General features: G+C 40.5%; 1 protein-coding gene across 1 annotated transcript in view; it reads right to left on the reverse strand.

Annotated features, from left to right (window-relative positions):
- Positions 1–23,253, reverse strand: part of STXBP6 (syntaxin binding protein 6) — a 141,079-nt gene that overhangs the window by 83,852 nt on the left and 33,974 nt on the right. The window contains exon 2 of the mRNA XM_020789400.3: positions 21,738–21,925. Coding sequence (XP_020645059.1) covers positions 21,738–21,891 — 154 coding nt within the window. The 5' untranslated portion in view covers positions 21,892–21,925. The remainder of the gene's footprint in view (positions 1–21,737; positions 21,926–23,253) is intronic.

Below are 23,253 nucleotides of genomic sequence, written 5' to 3' on the forward strand. Positions count from 1 at the left end.
TGACAACTTGTTTTGCTGTTATGTTCTCTTTTACATACTCTGATTCTTCCCGAGTTCTGCCTCACACGCATACAAACTAAAATCAGTATTTCAAAACTGGGGTAAGGTTGACATATGAAGCCTACACACGCACGCACACACGCACGCACACACACACACACACACACATGCACACGAACACGCACACGCACACACACAAAGCACTTTGTGGCCCCCTTGCAGATCCTGACTCCCAGATTGGAAAATACTGGCCTAAAAGATATTCCTGCCTCTGTGAAAGATCTCAACTACTTACAGTAATTCGAGAAACCTAAAGTTAATGGATCGTATTTGCAAAATACAAATACTCAGCCCTCCCTTCTGCTGTCCCTGAAGGAAAGTACAAGACTATCCATTTCAATGGTTGTTGTGGGTTTTCCGGGCTGTTTGGCCATGTTCTTAAGAGCACAGCCAGAGTTCCGACTCTTGTCCTCTGAAGGTGCCGGCCACAGAGACTGGCAAAACGTTAGGAAGAAAAACTTTAAGAACACGTCCAAACAGCTCAGAAAACCCACAACAACCATCATATCCCAGCCATGAAATCCTTCGAGAATACAATATCCCTTTCACTGAAAGGCTTTGTACCCGTCCCCTTAAGGGAGATTGAGACTACAGAGCATATATTTTTCACTTGCCCACATTGTGAGGTGGCACATTAGGAGATCATCACCCCCTGATTAAAAAAAAATCTTCACAAAGACTGAGCTTCATTCTGACACAGACCCCAAGATCTCGTACCAAGTAGCCAGATTCTGTATGGCAATACTCAGGTGTTGGAAATTCTACGGTAACTAGATAATTAGATTTTAGATTGTCTTTTCATGCTAAATGTTTTATGAGGTAATTGGAATTTTGGAAATTTGTAAAGGTTTATTTTTTTTGTATGATTGGTCTAATAAACTGAACTTTACCCCTCCAATGAGTTGCAATGGCTAAGTGGGCATATGAACCTAAGTTTACTGAGTCCCAGTCTGACACTTTCTTATCCACAACACCACACTGACTTGTCAAATATTATGTTAGAAACATTTTTTAAAAACCTACTTTCCCACTTTTTTATATTGTTAAACTACTTTAAAAACTCTCAAAATTCCTTTTCATATGTGGAAATTAGACAGTGCCCTAAATCTTACTGTTTTATTTTGTGTAACTGCCACCAAGCTAACACATGGGGGAAAAATATAGAACTTTGGCCAGTAGCTGCAATTTCTATAGTTCATTAATGAGCAAAGGAGCAGTCTTACATTTCAACTGTATTCGTTAATTCTGCTTATCAACAGCATATTAATCATTATGGAAAAGCCATAGAGATAACCTATCATGAATTATTTACATTCCTGAAAGGTAGCTCACCTATCACACCGAACTGGGTTTGTTCTCTAAAATGCTTAGCAGCATTCTTCACATGAAGAAACTCCTCAAATAATACTGCCTACAGTTTTTCCTAAGCCATGCAGAATATGTTATGTGGGGCTAAAATCTAAATACACAGGAACCCTCTCCCACACGTATTCTGCTTTTCCTCCTTCACAGGGGCTAGACTCAATGATCTATAGCAGGGGTCCTCAACCCCTGGTCCGCAGCCTAGGCAGGACTGGGCTGCGGAGACAGATCTCCTGCCCCCCCAAAGATGTATGCACCCCCCCACATGCAGGCATACACACCATGCAAGCATGGATGCAATGCATGCCTCCCCATGCACACACAGATGTACTCCCCGCAAGCATACACGCATGCTAAACCGGTCCGCAATGTCAAAACAATTGGGGACCACTGAATAAGGTCCTTTCCAGCTCTGCAGTTCTAAGATACTGATTATGTTATGCATAACTTCTCAGAATGATGCCCCTTTTTGTTCCCACATATGTCAGCAGAGAACCACAAACTATTCTTTATAGCTGTGTAACATAGCGGGTGTTTGGAGATTAGGAGTATTTCCCTGACCAGATTCCCATTCAAACAAAGCTTTTGGGAACTGTATGAACCCAATTGTTAATGAGAAGATAAAGAATTTGTTCAGTCATAAAACAGGAAAAACTAAGAAAAAGACTGGCAGGCATGTTCCACAGCAGTTTTCTTGATGTATGTTTTTTAAACTACAGTGGGGTCTTGACTTAAGAACGGCTTGAGTTAAGAACATTTTGACTTAAGAACCGCTCTCATAGGAAAATATTGACTTGACTTACATACTTAGATTTGAGTTAAGAACTGAAAAAAACCACGTGGGAGGCAGGGAAAGTGCAAAATTTGAACTTTCAGTTAACCGTTGGCCAGTGAAAAGGGTGTCTGTCTGCTTCCTCACTCCTCCCAGCGTTTAGAGAGTGGATTGGGAGACAGTCTTCAGACTGCCTGGTACTGTACTGCCTGGACTGTATTTTCCCTGCCTTCCCTGAACCTTTCTTGACCTAAGAAAAAAAGAAACAAAATATCCCCCTCTAGTGGTCGAAGGTGGAATAGCAGCTTCCCATTAGTTTCTATGGACGGAAAAGACCAGATACGGATCAAATGGTTTTCAATGCATTCCTATGGGAAATGCAGATTTGACCTGAGAACTTTTTGACTTGAGAACCGCCTTCCAATACGGATTAAATTCTCAAGTCAAGACCCCACTGTACTAGAAAACTTCTGCTATAGGGACAAATAATTTAATCTTTGTCATGGCATGATGCTTCTGCAGAATAATTTCTGGCTTTTTTTATTTTCATCTATCACTGCTTTCTTGTGAAGCTTTGAACAATACCCAACCTTCTTCTCAGATAAGAACTGTAGAGGTGGCCAAAAATATGTTAGAATTACATAGTAACTTTTATGCACTCCTTCCCCTCAAAGATCAAAGAAGAAGGCTGAGGTATCTTTAGCATAATGGCCAAACAAGTGAAGAACAAAGAAGGCAGGTTGCTTCCCTAATGACCAGGCATTTAGCATTGTTACAGATTTTTTTAAAAAAGCTTAATAATGGTCCCAGCAGTGAATACACTAGGCCTAGGTACAACTGGACAACCTGAACCTTCTGTCCACAAGACCCACAGACCCTTATCAACACTGGAGGACCCTTGTGGCTAGTGCCAGCTTAGCAGTAGGACAAAATGCCCACTCTTCTAAAATCTCCATGATGCCTAGATGCAGAAAGTCAGTGCCAGCGGCATACTACACAGAATCTCACCAAAGATAATGAGTAACAGTTTTTCAGCTAAAAGCCTATCCTAAGGCAATGGTTTCCACTTTGGGTCTCCAGATGTTCTTGGAATACAATTCCTAGAAATCCTGGCCAGCAGAGATAGTGGTGAAGTCTTCTGGAAGTTTTATTCCAAGAACATCTAGATACCCAAGGTTGAGAACTATTGCTCTAAGGCAGATAGGACTGAAGCTTGAGATCAGTAATTTTGGTCAAAAGATATAAAAAGTCTCAGTTGAGCTCTAGACCAGTGGTCACCAACCTTGGGCCTCCAGATATTCTTGGAATACAGATTCCCAGAAGCCTTCACCACCACCTCTGCTGGCCAGGATTTCTGGGAGTTGAAGTCCAAGAACATCTGGAGGCCCAAGGTTGGGGACCACTGCTCTAGACTTCATCAGAATGAGGTCCATACGACTGCCCAGCCATTTTAGCCACCTGCCCCACAGGCTCCTATGAGTGACCAAAGCACTACATCTTCATTGGTACTGTATTGCTGACATACTGGAAACATGTTGGATATGCAATGGACAAACCAAAAAGCTGCCTGCTGTTCAATTCATTTGGGAAAGGGGAATGAGACTGTTCCTTACTTCACACAGAGAGATTGCTCCTGGCTTCAGCCAAAAAGAAAAATAAAGAAAAGAAGGGGGGAGGGGGTTGACAATCAACAGCTTTTGGATTGGCAATGAAAAATTACAGCCTCATTTAACTGGAAATTGCAATTTAAAATAAATGCCAATTCTATACTTGTATTCTCCTTATTTTTGTGAAAGACTCTCCCGCAAAACCACAGGCAAAGGACAAGAGTTGAATAGTATTCACTCTAATTATCTCTGACAAGTACCTTGAGAGCCAAGCATTACTATATTCTCCTAGCAGAACCAACTTTGCAGGAGAATGAAAATACTATGAGCTTCGTTTTCAATATATACAGGCTTCATCTGGGGAGTGATTAAGAACTTATATTTGAATATGATCTGGTTTTACTTAGAAAGTAATTACAGAACAAACAAATGCTGCTGCAATATACTGGAAGGATTAAGTTTTAAGTATCATGCTTACTTTACAGATATCATATTGACAAGCCAAATGGCAGTGAGTTAAAACAGTGATTCAGAGACTTCTAAAGCATATTTGTCTAACACGATCAGTGCACAAAATAATGTCCAGTGATTCACCATTCATTTCCACCTGATAATCATGATGCAGCATCAACTGACTGTGCATTAAGTAAAGTGGGAAAAAAGTGTAAAAGCTGAAATTAATGAACTATTGGTGTGTACTAGTGCAGCAGTACCAGAACAAAATGTGAGGAGAATCTTGCAAATTGAATTGACCATAGTGTGCAGACTCACTAGCCCATCACTGCACATAGGCTATAAAAACACCTTGGTCTCTGAGAGAATCAGAAATTCTCACTCCAGCTGTTAACTGCAGTTTAAAGTTATCTGTGTTTTTATAAACACAGACAGAGAGGTTGCTTACTGTAACTCTGGTTCTTCGAGTGGTCATCTGTGAATGCACACTAATGGGTTTAGTCTGCACCTGCTCAGAAGTTATCAGAATCTTCTAGAGCTTCAACATTGTTTTCTAGGACTGCCCCCGCAGTACATGTGGTCCGCCGATCCTAGCAAGTGCCTCAGTTCCCACAAAGTCCACCGCTGTGTAAAAATTGTGTGACGTGACGGACAGAGGGGAGGATGGGCGGGAAGTGTGAATTCACCAATGACCACTCATTATCGACCCTGAAATAGTGTGACTTCTCTTTACCATTCTGTCAACTTCAGCACCTTTCTTTCAATAGCAAAACTGCATACAGACAGGCCACAGAGCTGTAAAAAGCTCAAGCTGAGTTCCTTATTTTCACACATTCCTCCTCAGTCAAAAAAAGAGAAGGGTCTGAACTTCACACCTCCTACTAGTGACTATGGGGTTTCTATCTGAGTCTATGAGCTAGCTAGCCAGCTTGATTGATTTAACACTTTGTTTAAAATGCCAACAGTTCCAACAGAACAGCACAACATTGAATAAAGCCACAGAATAACATGTATGTATGTGTTTTAATTTTTGTAAGCCGCACCGAGTAGACGTTGTCTAGAGGGGCGGGGTAAAAAATTGAATAAATAAATAAAATAAATAAATTAATGTAGTTTGCCCCTTTGCCCTTAGAAGCAATTAGGAAGAAATTGTCTCTATTTGTAGACTGGACAATCTCAAGAACAAAGACAATGGGGAGAGGGAGCATTAGTCTTGCATTTTTACTGCGAGGGATGGTAAATCTCTGTGATAAGCAGATTCACTTAAAAGCTGTGCATTTGTTTTAACATTTCAGCAAAACTATAACTTGCTTTAGGCCAAACAGTCTTTTTAATGACAGTCAAGAAGCTGGGCACAAGATCTCTTTTCTTTTCTTTTCGCTAGTGCCCCACGTTTCACGCAAGGCAAAGAGAGCTCCTTACCTGAGAAAGCCACAGATCAGTAGGACTACTTTAAATCTTTTCTCCATGACAATTTCCTATTCTCAGTACAGTACTTATTTATGTTAGTTAGAGAGGGAAGCACTAGAATAAATGGCATCTCTCAAAGGAAAATTTAGATCAGGAAACTGAAAACTCCTAATGCTGTACCTGTACTGCTTCACGAATCAAATTAGCAACCCCTGATCCAGCTAGTAAAAATTAAAAACCTAAGAGCATGCATCTCCTGGCAGAATGCACAGACTCTTAAGTGTCATCAGAGAATTTAAGTCCCCACTGTCAGTGACACTATGTCCTCCCACCCCCACCCCCACGCTGGTAGGAAAGAAGCTATAAAAAAACGAATGGGTCAGGAACAGCTGGCTATGGTCCAATTGTTCCTGACTCATTAAAGCAGAGATAAGCAAAGTGCAGTCCTCCAGATGTTTTTGGATTGGAAATTCCCATTCAACCTGTATCACAGGCATCCTTCAGTCTCGAAAGACCATGATATGAGTGTTCTCTCCAGAGCATGAAGCCTGGGTAGAATAATATGGAGGATAGGCTGTTACCCAAGCAGCAAATCCCCCCTCTCCACATAGCTGAAACAGTCCAATGGAAAGGCAAGAGCCAATACAACTGGTTCCAGTGATGTCGCAGGAGTTGCCAGAACGACATGAATTGCCTCTGGGACTCCGGCTCCCGGAGGCAGCTTGCTTGATTTAACACTTTGTTTAAATCCGGATTTTGCCTCGAGGTTTACTCCTGAAGCCTTTTCCATCAGTGGATATAGCCACAAGGCAGTGGAGATTTGAAATTGGAGTTTTCCTTCTCCTAGATGGCAGCCCAACAGTATCTGGACAAACAGTCTAAAGCAGGAGCAGAGTCCTGTTTTAGAGGATCTGATAAGGCTTTTTTTAAAAAAAGACATTTTGTCTGTAACAAATCTAGTTTACATCATTACCATGAAATACATGCATAACTTGTGGCAGCATTACAATTAAGAAGAAGCAAAACATCATATTCATGATTCAGCAAAATAACTGTTTCTGGGGGAGTCACTTATTCATTCACCCCACCACAGTGCTGCCCAGCATATCAAACCGCAGCTGCAGGTAACATTGGGTGACAATACAGTAAACAACTGTTTCTAGGGACGCTGCTAGCCTTAAAGGAATGGAGACTCAGAAATTCTGCAATAACATTGCAGAAAGTAAGTACCCTTGCCTGGAAAAGACAAAAGTTTGTAGGGGACAGCATCAGTTTCTAGTTTTGTCCTGTGTCATATGACGGATAAAACTACAAAATAATAAACTCTTGAGAGCTGGTGAAGAAGTGACTTCTGAGAGTGTGGGGTCAGTTTTGCTCCCTTCCAGAGTTTGAAGAGATGAAATCCCTTCAGTCCTAATATTTTTTTGGCCCTCTAAGTTGCAACTCATTAATTGATGCCCTGGCATGCACAATTAGCTATTTTTATGTCATTTGGAGTAATTTTTTGGGGTAGTAAATTCTTAAAAAAAAAAACCCACAAAAAACCCTCACACTTTTTTTTAAAGAAGATCATAAGCAGCTGACTATCAAAGACTTTTCTTCTGCCTAAAATATTCTGGAAGCAAACTTTTTGGGGGGTCTCTGTGTGGGATGGGGCTCACCCTAATACTACAAAGTCTATGGACCTCATGGACTGAAATGGAGCCTTCTCCTTTACCTAATACAGATAAGTGTGATAATTGTACATGCTAAAATAGACACTTGTCTCTGTTATTTTCTACAATTAACCATCATTCATGTAAAGTAAGAAAAAGTTAAAAGCAGAGTACTGCTAATAGAACAAGGGGGTATACTAAAAATATTCCAAATTAACATGCCTACCACTGTGACATTAAACATAAGACTATCTCCTGTACAGTTAGACTTTCTGAAAATAAAATATTATATTTCACCCAGACCTTCACAATTCATTAGTGCAGGTAATGTACTGGTAATACCCAGAGAATCCCTGTTCATTATTTGCCAGGCATTCTCATGCCAAGCAATAATTACATAGCTTGGTTAAAAGAAAAATGAAGAGACAGCTGAACTATTTTAGGCAGTGCTTAAAAATAAGGGAAACTGAATTTTTGAAAAGTATATTAGACAGAAATGAAGAACTGTCAAATCATGGGAATTGGTGGCCGCCATTCCTTGGAAAATGGCTTCATCTACAGTCTTCTTTTGGAAAAGAGGTTTCAGTCCATGTGTTCGGTATATGTGAAAACCTAAAAACAAACAAAATGAGTCTGCAAATGCAGAGGAATAGAGGCTTTATTAATAATTGTGTGTCATCAATTGCTTGAAAGGCAACCCTTTCCAACATTGTTTTTAGTACAGAATATTCAGATGCAGTTTGCCATTCCTATCTTCCAGGCAAAATGGTATTACTAAAAAGTTAACAGATATATGAAGGGAAAAAACACATTCTAAATGGATTGCATTTGTATCCTAACAAAGAGCCAAGATTTAATGAGCATTACAGTTTCACTCTACATAAAACATATAAGAACAAAAATGTTTTTAAACAGTTTCTTTGTGGTTACCAAGATAATGAGCCTATTCCGTTCTTATTAAAATGCCCCTATTACGCTAGCAACTGGAAATCATTTTTGAAGTTTGTACACTAATCGAGTGACAGCATTAATGTAATAGTTTCATCTCTGAAAATATCAGAACCCTGATATAATAGCCAATTTTACTGAATCAAAGAATCCACAAACTTTTATAGTTATGGGATCCTCATATTTGTATGGAAATGTTTTCATTCATTCATTCATTCATTCATTCATTCATTCATTCATTCATTTATTATCATTTATAGGCCATCTTTCTCCCTGTCAGGGAAACCAAAGTGGCTCACAATGTTAAGATGGGGCTGTAGGAAGGCCATTTGGGAGGTCATTAACTTATATAGTCACTACATAAGCGATATGATGGCACAGAACGTATTTGGAGGTGTGCTCTTTTTTTAATCACTAAGCAATAATATAGTGTCAAGATGGGTGGAATACAGACTATGACAGGAGACCATGGTACAATACAGTGGTGCCTTGCTTAGCGATTGCTTCGTTTAACGATGTATTTGCTTAGCGATGGTTTTTTTGAGGAATTTTCCACATCGTTTAACAATGTTCTCTATGGGCGATCTTTGCTTAGCGATTTCGGGACCATGCTTCGCATAGCGATTGCATTTTGGGTCCCCTGTTTCACTTAACAATGTCCGTTTTTGCTATTTTAAGTGTGTCCTAAAATGTTCAAAAACTGTTTTAAATGCTTGGAATCGTTAGTGCACCTTGTAAAACCTTTGCAAACTTAATTTGGCTTTGTTCTGACTCTTCGTTAATTTTTGGTGAATTCCCCCCCCCCCAATGAAATGCATTGAATAGGTTTCAATGCATTTCAATGGTTTTGACAGGTCCCCTTTCACTATTTTTAAAGTGTCTTAAAATGTTTGAAACCTGTTTTAAATGCTTGGAATCATTAGTGCACCTTGTAAAACCTTTGCAGAATTAATTTGGCTTTGTTCTGACTCTTCGTTAATTTTTGGTGAATTTTTCACCCCATTGGAATGCATTGAACTGTAGGTTTCACAGCTGTAGCAGAAGTAGATGTTTTTCTGGAACTCTCTGGCTTTCTCCATAACCCAGCGCATGTTAGCAATTTGGTCTCGAGTTCCTCTGCCCCTTCGAAATCCAGCTTGCACTTCTGGGAGTTCTCGATCAACATACTGTTGAAGCCTACCTTGGAGAATTTTGAGCATAACCTTACTAGCGTGGGAAATGAGTGCAATTGTACGGTAGTTGGAGCATTCTTTGGCACTGCCCTTCTTTGAGATTGGTATGTAGACTGATCTTTTCCAGTCATCTGGCCACTGTTGAGTTTTCCAAACTTGCTGGCATATTGAATGTAGCACCTTAACAGCGTCCTCTTTTAAGATTTTAAATAGTTCCACTGGAATGCCATCACGTCCACTGGCCTTGTTGTTAGACAAGCTTTCTAAGGCCCGCTTGACTTCACTCTCCAGGATGTCTGGCTCAAGGTCAGCAGCCACACTATCTGGGTTGTCCGGGATATCCAAATCTTTCTGGTATAATTCCTCTGTTTATTCTTGCCGCCTATTCTTGATGTCTTCTGCTTCTGTGAGGTCTCTCCCATTTTTGTCCTTTATCATGTTAATTTTTGCACAAAATGTTCCTTTAATATCTCCAATTTGCTTGAACAGATCTCTGGTTTTCCCCTTTCTATTCTTTTCCTCTATTTCTTTGCATTGTTCGTTTAAGAAGGCCCTCTTTTATCTCCTTGCTATTCTTTGGAAGATGCACTCAATTTTCGGTAAAATTCCATGTCTCCCCTGCATTTAGTTTCCCTTCTCTTCTCTGCTATTTGTAAGGCCTCGTTGGACAGCCACTTTGCTTTCTTGCATTTCCTTTTCTTTGGGATGGTTTTTGTTGCTGCCTCTTGTACAATGTTACGAGCCTCTATCCAAAGTTCTTCAGGCACTCTGTCCACCAAATCTAGTTCCTTAAATCTGTTCTTCACATCCACTGTGTATTCGTAAGGGATTTGGTTTAGATTATACTTGACTAGCCCAATGGTTTTTCCTACTCTCTTCAGTTTAAGCTTGAATATTGCTATGAGAAGCTGATGATCAGAGCCACAATCAGCTGCAGGTCTTGTTTTTGCTGACTGTATAGAGCTTCTCCATCTTTGGCTGCAGAGAATATAATCAATCTGATTTCGATATTGCCCATCTGGTGATTTCCATGTATAAAGTTGCCTTTTGTGTTGTTGGAAAAGAGTGTTTGTGATGACCAGCTTGTTCTCTTGACAAAACTCTATTAGCCTTTGCCCTGCTTCGTTTTGAACTCCAAGGCCAAACTTCCCTGTTGTTCCTTTTATCTCTCGACTCCCTACTTTAGCATTCCAGTCCCCTAGAATGAGAAGAACATCTTTCTTTGGTGTCAGTTCTAGAAGGTGTTGTAAGTCTTCATAGAATTGGTCAATTTCAGTCTCCTCAGCATTGGTGGTTGGTGCATAAACTTGGATTATTGGGATGTTGAAAGGTCTGCCTTGGATTCGTATTGACATCATTCTATCATTTTTGAGATTATATCCCATTACAGCTTTTCCACTCTTTTGTTGACTATGAGGGCTACTCCATTCCTTCTACGGGATTCTTGTCCACAATAGTAGATATGATAATCATCTGAGTTGAATTCATCTATTCCTGTCCATTTTAGTTCACTGATGCCCAGGATGTCGATGTTTATTCTTGCCATCTCCTGCTTGACCACCTCCAGCTTATCAAGGTTCATAGATCTTACATTCCAGGTTCCTATGCATTATTTTTCTTTGCAACATCGGACTTTCCTTTCACTTCCAGGCACGTCCACAGCTGAGCGTCCTTTCGGCTTTGGCCCAACCACTTCATTAGCTCTGGAACTACTTGTACTTGTCCTCCGCTCTTCCTCAGTAGCATGTTGGATGCCTTTCGACCTGAGGGGCCCATCTTCCAGCGTCATATCTTTTAGCCTTTTGTTTCTGATCATGGGACATTCTTGGCAAAGATACTGGAGTGGCATTGCCAGTTCCTACTCCAGTTGGATTGCGTTTAGTTGGAACTCTTCACTATGACCTGTCCGTCTTGAGTGGCCCTGCACGGCATAGCCCATAGCTTCTCTGAGTTACTCAAGCCCCTTCACCAAGACAAGGCAGCAAATCATGAAGGATTAACACTGATTAATATAATACTTAACACCGATTAATTAATCACAGCTGTCCAATGTACATTGAGCTAGGTAAAGGTAAAGGTTCCCCTTGACAATTTTTGTCCAGTTGTGTTCAACTCTAGGGGGCGGTGCTCATCCCCGTTTCCAAGCCATAGAGCCAGCGTTTGTCCGAAGACAATCTTCCGTGTTCACATGGCCAGTGCGACAGACACGTAACACTGTTACCTTGAGCTGCTACTAGAAAAATACTGTTTCCTAGGGAAAAACTATCTTCACCCAAATAAAATCACAGTAGCGACAGCTGCAGGAGAAATGTAGGGAACAACAACAGCCACTCTTAGTGGCCTTCACAGACCTTACAAAAGCATTTGATCTGGTTAGCAGGGATGGCCTTTTTAAAATACTTCCCAAGATTGGATGTCCACCTTGTCTCCTTAACATCATCAGATCTTTCCATGAGGGAATGAAAGGCACTGTAGTTTTTGACGGCTCAACATCAGACCCCTTTGACATCCAAAGCGGAGTGAAATAGGGCTGTGTCCTCGCACCAACACTTTTTGGGATCTTTTTTGCTGTCATGCTGAAGCATGCCGTTGGAGCTGCAACCGAGGGCGTCTATCTCCGGACTAGATCAGACGGAAAGCTCTTTAATCTCTCTAGATTGAGAGCGAAGACCAAAGTCCAACTGAAATGCATGCGGGACTTCCTCTTCGCAGATGATGCAGCCATTGTTGCCCACTCTGCTGAAGACCTCCAACAACTCATGAATCGTTTCAGCAAGGCCTGCCAAGACTTTGGACTAACAATCAGCCTGAAGAAAACACAAGTCATGGGCCAGGGCGTGGACTCACCTCCCTCTATTACCATCTCCACACAAGAATTGGAGGTTGTTCATGACTTTGTGTACCTCGGCTCAACCATCTCTGACACCCTCTCTCTAGATGTCGAGCTGGATAAACGCATCGGCAAAGCAGCCACCATGTTCTCTAGACTCACAAAGAGAGTATGGCTCAATAAGAAGCTGACGACACATACGAAGATCCAGGTTTATAGAGCCTGTGTTCTAAGCACACTCCTGTACTGCAGTGAGTCATGGACTCTTTGTGCACGGCAGGAGAGGAAGCTGAACACCTTCCATATGCGTTGCCTCCGACGGATTTTTGGCATCACCTGGCAGGACAAAGTTCCAAACAGAGCAGTCCTAGAACGAGCTGGAATTTTCAGCATGAACACATTACTGAAACAGCAACGTCTACGTTGGCTCGGGCATGTCGTGAGAATGGCTGATGGTCGGATTCCAAAGGATCTCCTCTATGGAGAATTAGTGCAGGGAAAGCGCCCCAGAGGGAGACCACAACTACGATACAAGGACATCTGCAAGTGAGATCTGAAGGCCTTAGGAATAGACCTCAACAGATGGGAAAACCTGACATCTGAGCGTTCAGCCTGGAGGCAGGCACTGCATCACGGCCTCTCCCAATTTGAAGAGACCCTTGCCCAGCAGTCCGAGGCAAAGAGGAAGTCACAAAAGCAGCAAAACAAGGGAGCCGGACAGGGGACAGACTGGATTTGTCTTCAGTGTGGAAGGGACTGTCACTCTCGAATTGGCCTTCTCAGCCACACTAGGCGCTGTTCCAAGCCCTCCATACAGAGTATGCTACCATAGTCTTTCGAGACTGAAGGATGCCTAACTAAGGACTCCTGAATCCACAGAGGATCAATTCCATGCTAGAGATGGGGTGCAGGTGGCTGGCCTGATGAACACCCACCCCAAGAACCCATCGGACCATTTACTGTGCAATGCATGACAGTCATGGCTGAAGTCATCTTTGGTGCACCAAACTGCAGCATTAACCTGGTTGCTGCAGTCCCGCCTGCCTGCTCACCCAGCAAAAAGGGGGCGGCAGAACGAGTCTCCTTTCTCAGTCACAGAGTGGCTGGATGAGCAGAGGGGCAGGGCTGCGGCAGATGGGCTACTGCCGTGATTGGGGCACAAAAGATGGGGCTGGTCACATGCACCACATGCCACACGATCAGTGGTCCACCAGGTTCTGGGGGTGGATGTTCATCAGTCCCCCATCTTTATCCATGCCCTCCATGGATGCTGAAAACAGTAGATAATGCTGAACCGTACAATAGTCTGGTCTCTTGCTTCCTCTAGTAGCCACTTCTGGTAAATACACTGCAAAAATATTTATTTCTATAAAACCCCATACTCTGCATGGTCTCTGGCTCCCTCTAGTGGCCAGTTCTGATAAATATATTATGTGATTACAGAGTCTTGTTTTTTTTTCTTTTAATATTTTCAGACCATAGGTAAGTAAAACCGCAGATACCAGTATCATGGATAAAGGGGACGGGATTCCTATTGAACAAGTAATGAGTAGATGACAAATCAGTAATTCCCAGTTGCTCAGTGGACATTCTTCAGTGAGAATGTAACCTAAGTCAGTCATGAAGGCAATGTTGGTGGTTCACCAAATTGCCAGCAACAAGTCTTGGGACAACTGAACCAACAAATCAAAAGAGAAGCTGAGATCTTAGCCAGTTGAAGGAAGGAAGACAGCCCTGAGTGCAGACCAAGTGATCAAGTGGCCATAAGCATTTACCACGTTCCTTTAACATGACACGGGAGATTTACAGTTTTTGCAGTGCTCCTGAAGGCATTTTACGGGCGAGTATTAACTCTACTAGGTTAAACAACACCAACAACTCCACACAGGTATAAATTCCCTGAAAGAGTTTTTAAAAACAGAAAAAAACACACCATAGAATGGATTGCATTAATTAGTTTTCTGTCAGGTTTGAAAACTAACAACAAACAAAAACATGACAGCACACAAAACAAAGATCTTGCTAATTTGTGTAATTAGCTTTCTAGTGTTAATGATGGCACATTAAAGTGTTATTTCTATGTGACAGCACCTCATAGAATTTCCATGAAATTAAGCACAAACGTTTAAATGCCTGCTAGGCATTTTTAGGGCAGAAAATCCTTTTCCAGAAATCCTCCACTGAGACAAATACGAGAAAAGTTTCCAATAAACAGTAAAGAAGATAACACACTGATAGTAAAATGTGCTAAACTGCGATGTGCCGAGCATGCTTAAATTATATTTGTGGGATTCTCTTATCTTGTTGGGAATCTATGTGTTTATGTAATATTTACTGTATTGTCATGTCTTGCCTCCACTGGGCTTAAGCAGGGATATATTGTTTTTTCCTTCTACTCCTTACCTTTATGCAACATACCCGTGGGATAGGTCAGACTGAGAATGGGACTGGTTCAAGGTCACTCAATGATCTTCATAACCATGGGAATATGAACCTCGTTCTCCTGTCAGCCTTAGTCTAGAACTCTAACCATTACTACAACAGAAATGTAACCTTTATGTGTCAAAATATATGTATCATTTGGAGATTTTATACAACTCACAACTGCTAAGGTTCTCAACTGGTACAGAAAATGTATTATTATATTCTACTACTGTATAGCTTTGCATTAATAAATGAGTCTGAGAGAAGCATTATTTACTAACTGATAGGCAGGAGAATCCAAACTTGGAGAACTATTTGTCACAATTTTGGACAAGTCAAAGAGGAATAGTGGAAACGCACACTAGCCCTGGTGTACTTATTTCCCTCCCAACTGCCCCTCCTCCAAGATTTCCCCCCTTGATAGTAAGAGCCCATAAGGGCCTTGGATTTGGTGTCTCACACTCACCATGGGCTCTCTCTCCTTCTACCCTATCTGGGGTACTCTCCATTTATGTCAGAATACAGATACTTCCGTTACATAGAGTTGAGTATTTATTCCGATTAGAGAACAAATTAGAAAATTGTTATTCTGAAAATAAGTTATTGGTCCAAACTAGAACCGACTCATTAAATTAGCAAGACCCACGTATTCCACTAATTCAGGGGATATATTCTAATACCGTAGCTATGAACAAGCAGGTTTAACCCATTTAAATTACCGTATTTTTCGCTCCATAAGACGCACCTTTCCATAAGACGCACCAATTTTTTAGGAGAAGAAAACAGGAAAATATAATCTGTTTTCTTCGCTCCATAAGACGCACAGACTTTCCACACCCCTGTTTTGTGGGAAAAAAGTGAGTCTTATGGTGCAAAAAATACAGTAACTATTTGATATTTTTTTTTATTTAAGCAGGCAGTAGTAGTAAGTTTTATTGTGTTGTCATAGACCCATATCATACAAAGATAAAATAGATAAAATAAATACATAATGTAATATAGAATCTTGCTATAGCATTTTGCGAGTTCTTATAGCTGAAAATAATTAATTACTATAATTTTTACATCAAATACGTTTCTGTAACTATTAACAATTCAGTGACCACTTTCTCTTTGGCTTTTCTACCAGAATACCAAGGTCAGCCTAAGATTTAAATTTAATTTTAAATGTAAATAAATTAGAAGCAACTATCAAATCAAAAATTGAATGTTTATTCATTTATGTATTTATTCTATTTATACACCATACCAACACAAAGTTCCACGGGCAGCTTACAGTAAACAGTGGTAATGACAAGCTGCCACCTATAAGTGACATTTCTGGTTGGCACTATTCTACTTCAGTCAAGAAAGAGATAGTCAGTTAACAATACTTGACTTGTCAAGCTAACTGACATCCTAAACCTCCAGTGGGCCTTCTAGAGCAGCCTCTGAGGCAATGTGAGAAATTGCAATAGGAAAAAGAATCACTGTAATGCAAACATAATGTGCCTTGCAGCACATTAAACTCACACATGGAAAACTTTGGATCTCAGCCAAGTTTCAGCAGTCTTACTGCTACTAACAACATTCTTTTAAATCAGCACAACAGGAGTAATGTGGTCCTTACACAATACAAATGCAGGACCGATTTCTGGACTCCATCACAGGTTACAAGCCATGATGGGTATGAATAATGTCCAGGCTTAAAAGGAAGGTACCTCAAAATGCCAGATGCAGGGGAGGGATATCGGGAGACAACTATCTAGTGGCGGGGCTTCGTTGCAGCAAGATTGGTTGCATTTCAGAAGGACTCCTGAAACTGACTAAGACCACTCAGTTTCGATCTCTCCAAACTTGGGGAGGAAAAGGACTTTTACTAGGAGAAGTGAAAGTCTGAAGTAACAGAATCTGACTGAGAAGGGAGGAGGATGGGGGATCCCTGGATTGGCCTCCCTTTGAAGTCGCATCTGGAAGCAGAAACTGAGTGGGTGCCATCCTAGCACAAAGCTGTGAAAGACCAAAAGACAGAGAGCATAAAAGTACAGAAGGATTTTTGGAAACAATCTTGACTAGATCTTGAATTAAGTGTCTTGCTTTACATATGAAACTCTTAAGGACCTAAACAATGAAGAAAGTGTGTGTAACCAGTGAAAGAAAGTGACTAGACCTATAATTTTCTAGACTGGCAAATATCCCCCCCCCCCGCCACCTTCATCTGAGGCTTGACTGGAAGAAAAAGAAAGAGGAGGGAGAAAAACAACTTTGCTTCTATTGTGGCAATAAAACTTGCTTCTGCAGGACGATATAACCATAAACTACTGATGGAATTTATAGTGAAGATGGAGAGAGAAAATGTTACTCTGAAACCCCAGAAGGTTTCAGAAGAAAAAGGTGAAGATACAATGCAGCTGAGAGCTAATTTGTTAATTCCTGTTATGGAGATGTCAGCAGCAGAACTCCAGCAAATGCTGAACTTTATTATGAACATTGATTTAGAGCAATAGATGTAAACTTGGCAGAATAATATTAAACCTATAAAGTTAGTAAACTTAAAAGTAAAAAAAAGAGAAGGTCCAAGAAAATGGAAGATTAGTAATGATAGATATCTTGGAAAATTGCTACAATGTTTTCTTTTTCTCTTTGTATGATTTCCATTTTTAATATAATTGTGTAAGCAGATATAAGAATACTTTTTGCTCTCTGGAATTTTACCCTTTCCTACCACTTCCCCCCTTATTCTATCTGCTCCCCTTATCTGTATCGTAACCCCTATCCCTAAGAAAATTAATAAAAAAATAATTTCAAAAAAGAGAGAGAGATATCTAGCTGTCTCATGTGCTCCCAGAGGCATCTAGTGGGGCCGCAGTGAGATACAGGAAACTGGACTAGGTGGGCCCTTGGCCTGATCCAGCAGGGTTCTTATGTTCTTATGAGAAGATAAAACCATTATTACGCTGCTAATATAAAAGTTTAAATAAAGATATCACCTTCTCCTGCACCTGTATCTTTTAAATTAAATTATGTTCCCATAGAGATCACCGTTATATTGTCATGTTTTAAAAAGAGCTGGAGGCAATTTTGACTGCTAGAGAAACCTTTGCTTCAAAACAGATACTGGAGTTTAAGTAACTATATAATATGTGGTTTTATCTTTGCTGACTTTACTATTTCAGTGCCGACCTAAATTAGCAAAACTATGCAAAACTTTATTCTGACAAACACCATTTTCATCATGAATTACTGCAATGTATGAGCAGACTTGTGAAGTCTTCTTGAAACAACAACACTACAATGTAACCATTTTTATTGGATTAAATCAAATCGTCAGCCTATAAAGTGATGAGTGACGCAAAATGTCAAACCACATGTAAATTCTTATTATTGTTTTCTGTTCCACTCGAGTCCTTGTATTTTGGCAATAAATTAAATCAGCAACAGTGGAAGTTTGTTTAAAGCCACGTGTCAACCTAGCCTCATTGTAATCTGTTTCAGCAGGCGGTTAGCAGCACGAACCTCTTTCTGTTATTTAGAAAATCATGATGATTGGATGGTAGTAAATTACATTTCACAGGAAACAGGAAAACTAAGACTTTTAAAAATTTCAGGACTATGTTCAGGGAAAATAAAAATAAGCATAACTGAACAGTTAGCAAATATCCTGCTGATAATCAGCTGCTAGAACAGAGACAGAGATGGCATGAGATATTTTGGCAACAGATAACAGTTTTGACTGACATGCCTCCAAGCAGCAGTCAGTCTCTTCCAGCTGTTCCTGTGTCTATAAGCACTGGACAAAAGACTACTCACAGCATGACTATTGCTATTGCTACATTATCCATGGCAAGGCTGGAACCAATTAACAAGCTAGAAAACAACCATCTGTGTTCTTCAACTAAAGTTATCCCAGTGACTTTCAACTTTAAGAGTAAAGGCTGACAAATTTCACTTGGCATAAACTTTCATGATCTGCAATCCACTTCTGCAAAATGAAATTTATGAAGTATCTGTAAGTGCCACAAGACTGCAATAGACTAGCATAGGTATTCCTTTTAAACTGTTGTGCTACCTCTGGTGATTCTTCATAGGGATGAGTAGAGTCCCAGCTGAGGGGGGGGGGAGGCAAATGCTTAAAGAAAAGAGCTCCTCCAAGACTACTTCACCCATTCCTTCAGTCCCTAATGATCACATTCCCTTTGCCATGATGCAATACACCTTAATGCCAAGAAGGGTCAACCTCTGGTTCATAAAGGTGTCACATATCTTCCATGCCCTCAACAGCCCACCAGTTTTCTTCAGTATGACAGGAAAGGGAAATGTTCCTTAACACTAAGTGGGAAAAGGCAGTCCTTTATCAATGCAGAAAGAGGCATATACAGAGAAGAATGGCTGATAACACAAGAAAATGAGGCTTTGGAAGAAAGGGGCCTGCACTTGGAGACAGTTCTGTTGTAGCACCTTATTAACTCCACCATACAATTGTGCTGAGTTTGCCCTAAACAAATCTTTCCTGGAAATCAATACAGAATTCAAAACTTCTCTTACAGATGACTACACTTCAGACAGAAGAATAGCAACAGCAATTCCTGGAAATGTTACAGGGGACAAACCCTTTTTGGCTTAAAGTCCATGTGAGATCTATTCTATTTCTGTGGAAAATACATGAATTAGCTATACCATACATCAGAGAGAGAGAGCTAGGAATGAACGGATCTGGAGATTCAAGTGCTCTTCCAGAAAGATTCTTGTTGGGAGAGCAGAATACACTTGTATTTATCTCTCTCTCTCTCTCTTTCTCTCTCTCTGTCTGTCTGTCTGTGTGTGTACACACACACACACACACACACAGATATAAATACAGGTGTATACACATATCCTGCTCTCCCAACAAGAATATATATATCTGTATATATTTGTTTCTGCAGAGGAGACAGGAAAGGGGAGAAAGGGGAGAACTACAAGAAGTGGCCTTTTCTTCTTTTCTTCACATCTTTGAGACAAGAACAAATGAAACATATGAAAAGTATTTTCAGAAAACACATAATTCATTTGAAAAAGATACATGAAAAGAAACACTTATTTAGATAACACAAAGGAACTGATTGAATTAATTGCCACTGATATGACCTCAATATCTGGCAGAGCGCCTCCTCCCACCCAGTTCTGCCAGAGTCACTTGTTCTAGCCTGGCTGGGCGGCTAAGGGACCTAACACCGAGGGAGGTCCGGAAAGAATGAGGAACCGGTCCTTCTCGGCAGTGGCCCCTAGGCTCTGGAACAACGTGCCCGTGAAGATCCACCTGGCTCCCTCTCCGGGTGTCTTCAGGAGTAAAGTTGAGACCTGGTTGTTTGGGCAGGCTTTCCCTCCTGCCGTATCTTAAATTCATTTTTGCCATCTTGGATTTATGTATATGTTTATTGGTCTAACTGGTTTTTTTTTTAAATTTCTAATGCCGCCCAGAGTAGACCTTTGGTCTAGATGGGTAGGGTCGAAGTCTAATAAAATAAAATAAATAAATGTTACAATAGCCACTGACAAAGCATTTTTAAAAGGCCAAGACAAATTTCACTGAAGGACAGGGATCTCATCTTATCTTATCCTATCTTATCATTTTAGAACTGCAGAGCTGGAAGGGGCCTTATGGAGTCCAACATCTGTCAAGGAGTCACAGTGGGGAGCTGAACGTCCAACCCCTGAGCTATCCAGCTGTTCAACGCTCTCAAAAGCTGATACCATTTTTTTAAAAAAACCTAGATTTTTAAATTTTTAGGATGAAAACCATCACAAAGCTGATTATAGAGCACTGTTTATAGGCTTCCCATAAGTTGGCCATGGTTCTCACAGTGGAAATAAAATACCAGACCAAGCACACCTATAGTATGGCTCACCACAACTTTGATGTTCTTATTGCTGTAGAAAAATATTCTCCCATGACATTGTGACATCAAACCATTTGAAAGAAAATAAATTCTCTTAAGAACAAAATTTCAAAGGAAGAAAAGCAATAGCCAGGTTTGCAGAATGTACATAATGGCCAGCTTACAAAACCAACTGATAGAGTAACAGGATTCATACTAAATGGCAGGATGCCCTAGACCTAACAATTATTTTTTCCTACATCTACAGAACCTTAGAAACACAGATGGAACCCAAGGGCTAATAAAAACACAAACAACTCACAACCTACCTGACCTCTGCAAAGAAGCAGATTCTCACAGGAAAGCCAGCTGTAACTCTCTCCCAGTGAACCAGCCAAAATAACCTTGTCTAAACAAAACAAAGATAACCAGGTGTGCTTCCCATGCGTGTCTCTCTGCCAGGTTGTCATGGACATTTCTGGCTGTAACACACAAAACTAGGCTTGAGAACCTTCACAGCTAAAACTAGAATTTTACATGGGAGCTGGCGACAAACAACTGACATAACTGTTAGGATGATCACAAAATGCAGCATCAAGAGTGAATTCAAGGGTTTTCCGTTACAGTACTTTGTTTTTTCGGACCAGAAAACTATACACACCCATTAGGCCTTGACTCACCAGATTCCAGAATCAGTTGGCTATTCTTGCAGAGAGAAATGTTGGGTTTCTTGGAACTATGTCCAGAGATCACAAGGCAATCCTTAAGAATTTTTTAGGAAACAACAATATATTTCCTCAAAGAGGCAATGTTTAAGACCACAGAAAATGTGTATCATAGAAATAAATGCTTTATTGCAATCCCTTAAATGGAAATATATATATCTCCCCCTGTCCACATCACATTGTCAGTAAAATCCTGCAACAGTTCTGTGATAATCCCCTATCTAATACAGTACAAGAGAACTGTCTGTGAAATTCTGTGAAAGTATACCTTCCACAGCATAGTGTGCTCTAACTACTCATACAGCCACTTCAAGTATTCAAATCTATGAAGATCAAAGACACATCCTATCACTGTTCATCTGCTCATTCAATTAAAATCCATGGTACCACTTTATTTTTAGAAATGGACAACATCCAATCAGTTAGTCAAACTTCAAAGATAAAGTGAAAGGACAGCTAGAAGTCGGAATCATTTGTCTTACCTGACAAGCAGATGTAGGTTAAATATTCACCCTGACCTCCAGTTGCCAGGAAAGGAATCTTTTTCTTCGTTCTCCTTTTTACTTGGACTGCTCCCAGCATCCTTTCATCATGAGGAGCAAAAATCTCTTTGTTGATAGCAGATTTGGCACTCATTGTAGATCAAACACAGAGGAGACGTGTGATGTTCCTAAAATAAATTTGTATATTAAACCTTTATTTCCCCAAGAAATCTGCATTATGTAAGGTATCAGTTTTCCCCTCCTCAGATTAAGGTACACATTCACAAGATGAAACAAACAAACAGCTCATGGAAAGCAAGACCCTTGTAATGGCCTGTTGGGCCATTACAAGTTATATCTCTTTCAGATCCCACCTGTGGCCAGTCAACTCTATCTGCTACAGATTAGGCATCCTTCAGTCTCGAGAGACTATGGTAACCTGCTCTGTATGGAGGACTTGGAACAGCATCTAGTGCGGCTGAGGAGGCCAATTTGAGAGTGACAATCCCTTCCACACTGAAGACAAAAACAGTCTGTCCCCTGTTCAGCTCCCTAATTTTGCTGCTTTCAGGATTGCCTCTTTGCCTCAGCCTGCTGGACAAGGGTCTCTTCAAATTGGGAGAGGCCGTGATGCACCGCCTGCCTCCAGGCTGAATGCTCAAATGTCAAGGCTTCCTATCTATCTGCTACAAGGGGAGAATGAAATCAAGTCGTTGGTCCTCCGAGATCAAGTAAAACAACTATTATCTTTGCAATCACATGCTAGAAAACACACATACACACTCTTTAGTGATCCAATGCACATCAAATCACACCCATAAGTGATATATCCTGAACACTTGACCACTTCTCACCCTTTTTAGTTCTAGAGATGTGTCCAACAACCACAGTTTATACACATTGTAGTTTGGCTCCAACTAGGCATTTGAGAAATGGCAGTATCAATACTATTCATGTCACAAAACTAGCTTGTGATGGGGAAATGGCTTTATAAGAGGGAACGCCAGAGACCAGGGATAAAGTACGAACAAAATGGTCTGCAATGGTAAACTATGTTTCTGAAACTGGGCAGTATTATATTTGCGCTGAAACTAGTCTGCTGCTCCAAAGTTTATGCAAGGTACAGGTACAAATAGAACAAGTGCTCTGACTTCAAACTTGCATTTCAAAGGTTTCAATCAGAAGAAATAGCACACCAATGAAACAACTTAATCTTACCTAATTTGGTGCACATTTATATGTTAACTGTGCTAAACAGTGATCACTGGGGAGAGAGAAAAAGCAATCCTGCCATGGTGTTTTGCTTTGTAATAGTTATAAATAGCCACTCATCAATTATGTGGTAAGCTCATATGTCACATCAGACCTCCCTCAAGCTCTAAAATGCCACCATCTTTTAATATCTTACGAAGGACAGAATTAACCCATGATGCAGAAAATCATGGCAAAGCTATTACAATGAATCTTAAATTTCATTTGTTTTCCGTTTAGTACAAAGAGAACACACAGAACATCA

This window comes from Pogona vitticeps, chromosome 1 (genome assembly GCF_051106095.1).
Source record: "Pogona vitticeps strain Pit_001003342236 chromosome 1, PviZW2.1, whole genome shotgun sequence".
Taxonomy (NCBI): Eukaryota; Metazoa; Chordata; class Lepidosauria; order Squamata; family Agamidae; genus Pogona; species Pogona vitticeps.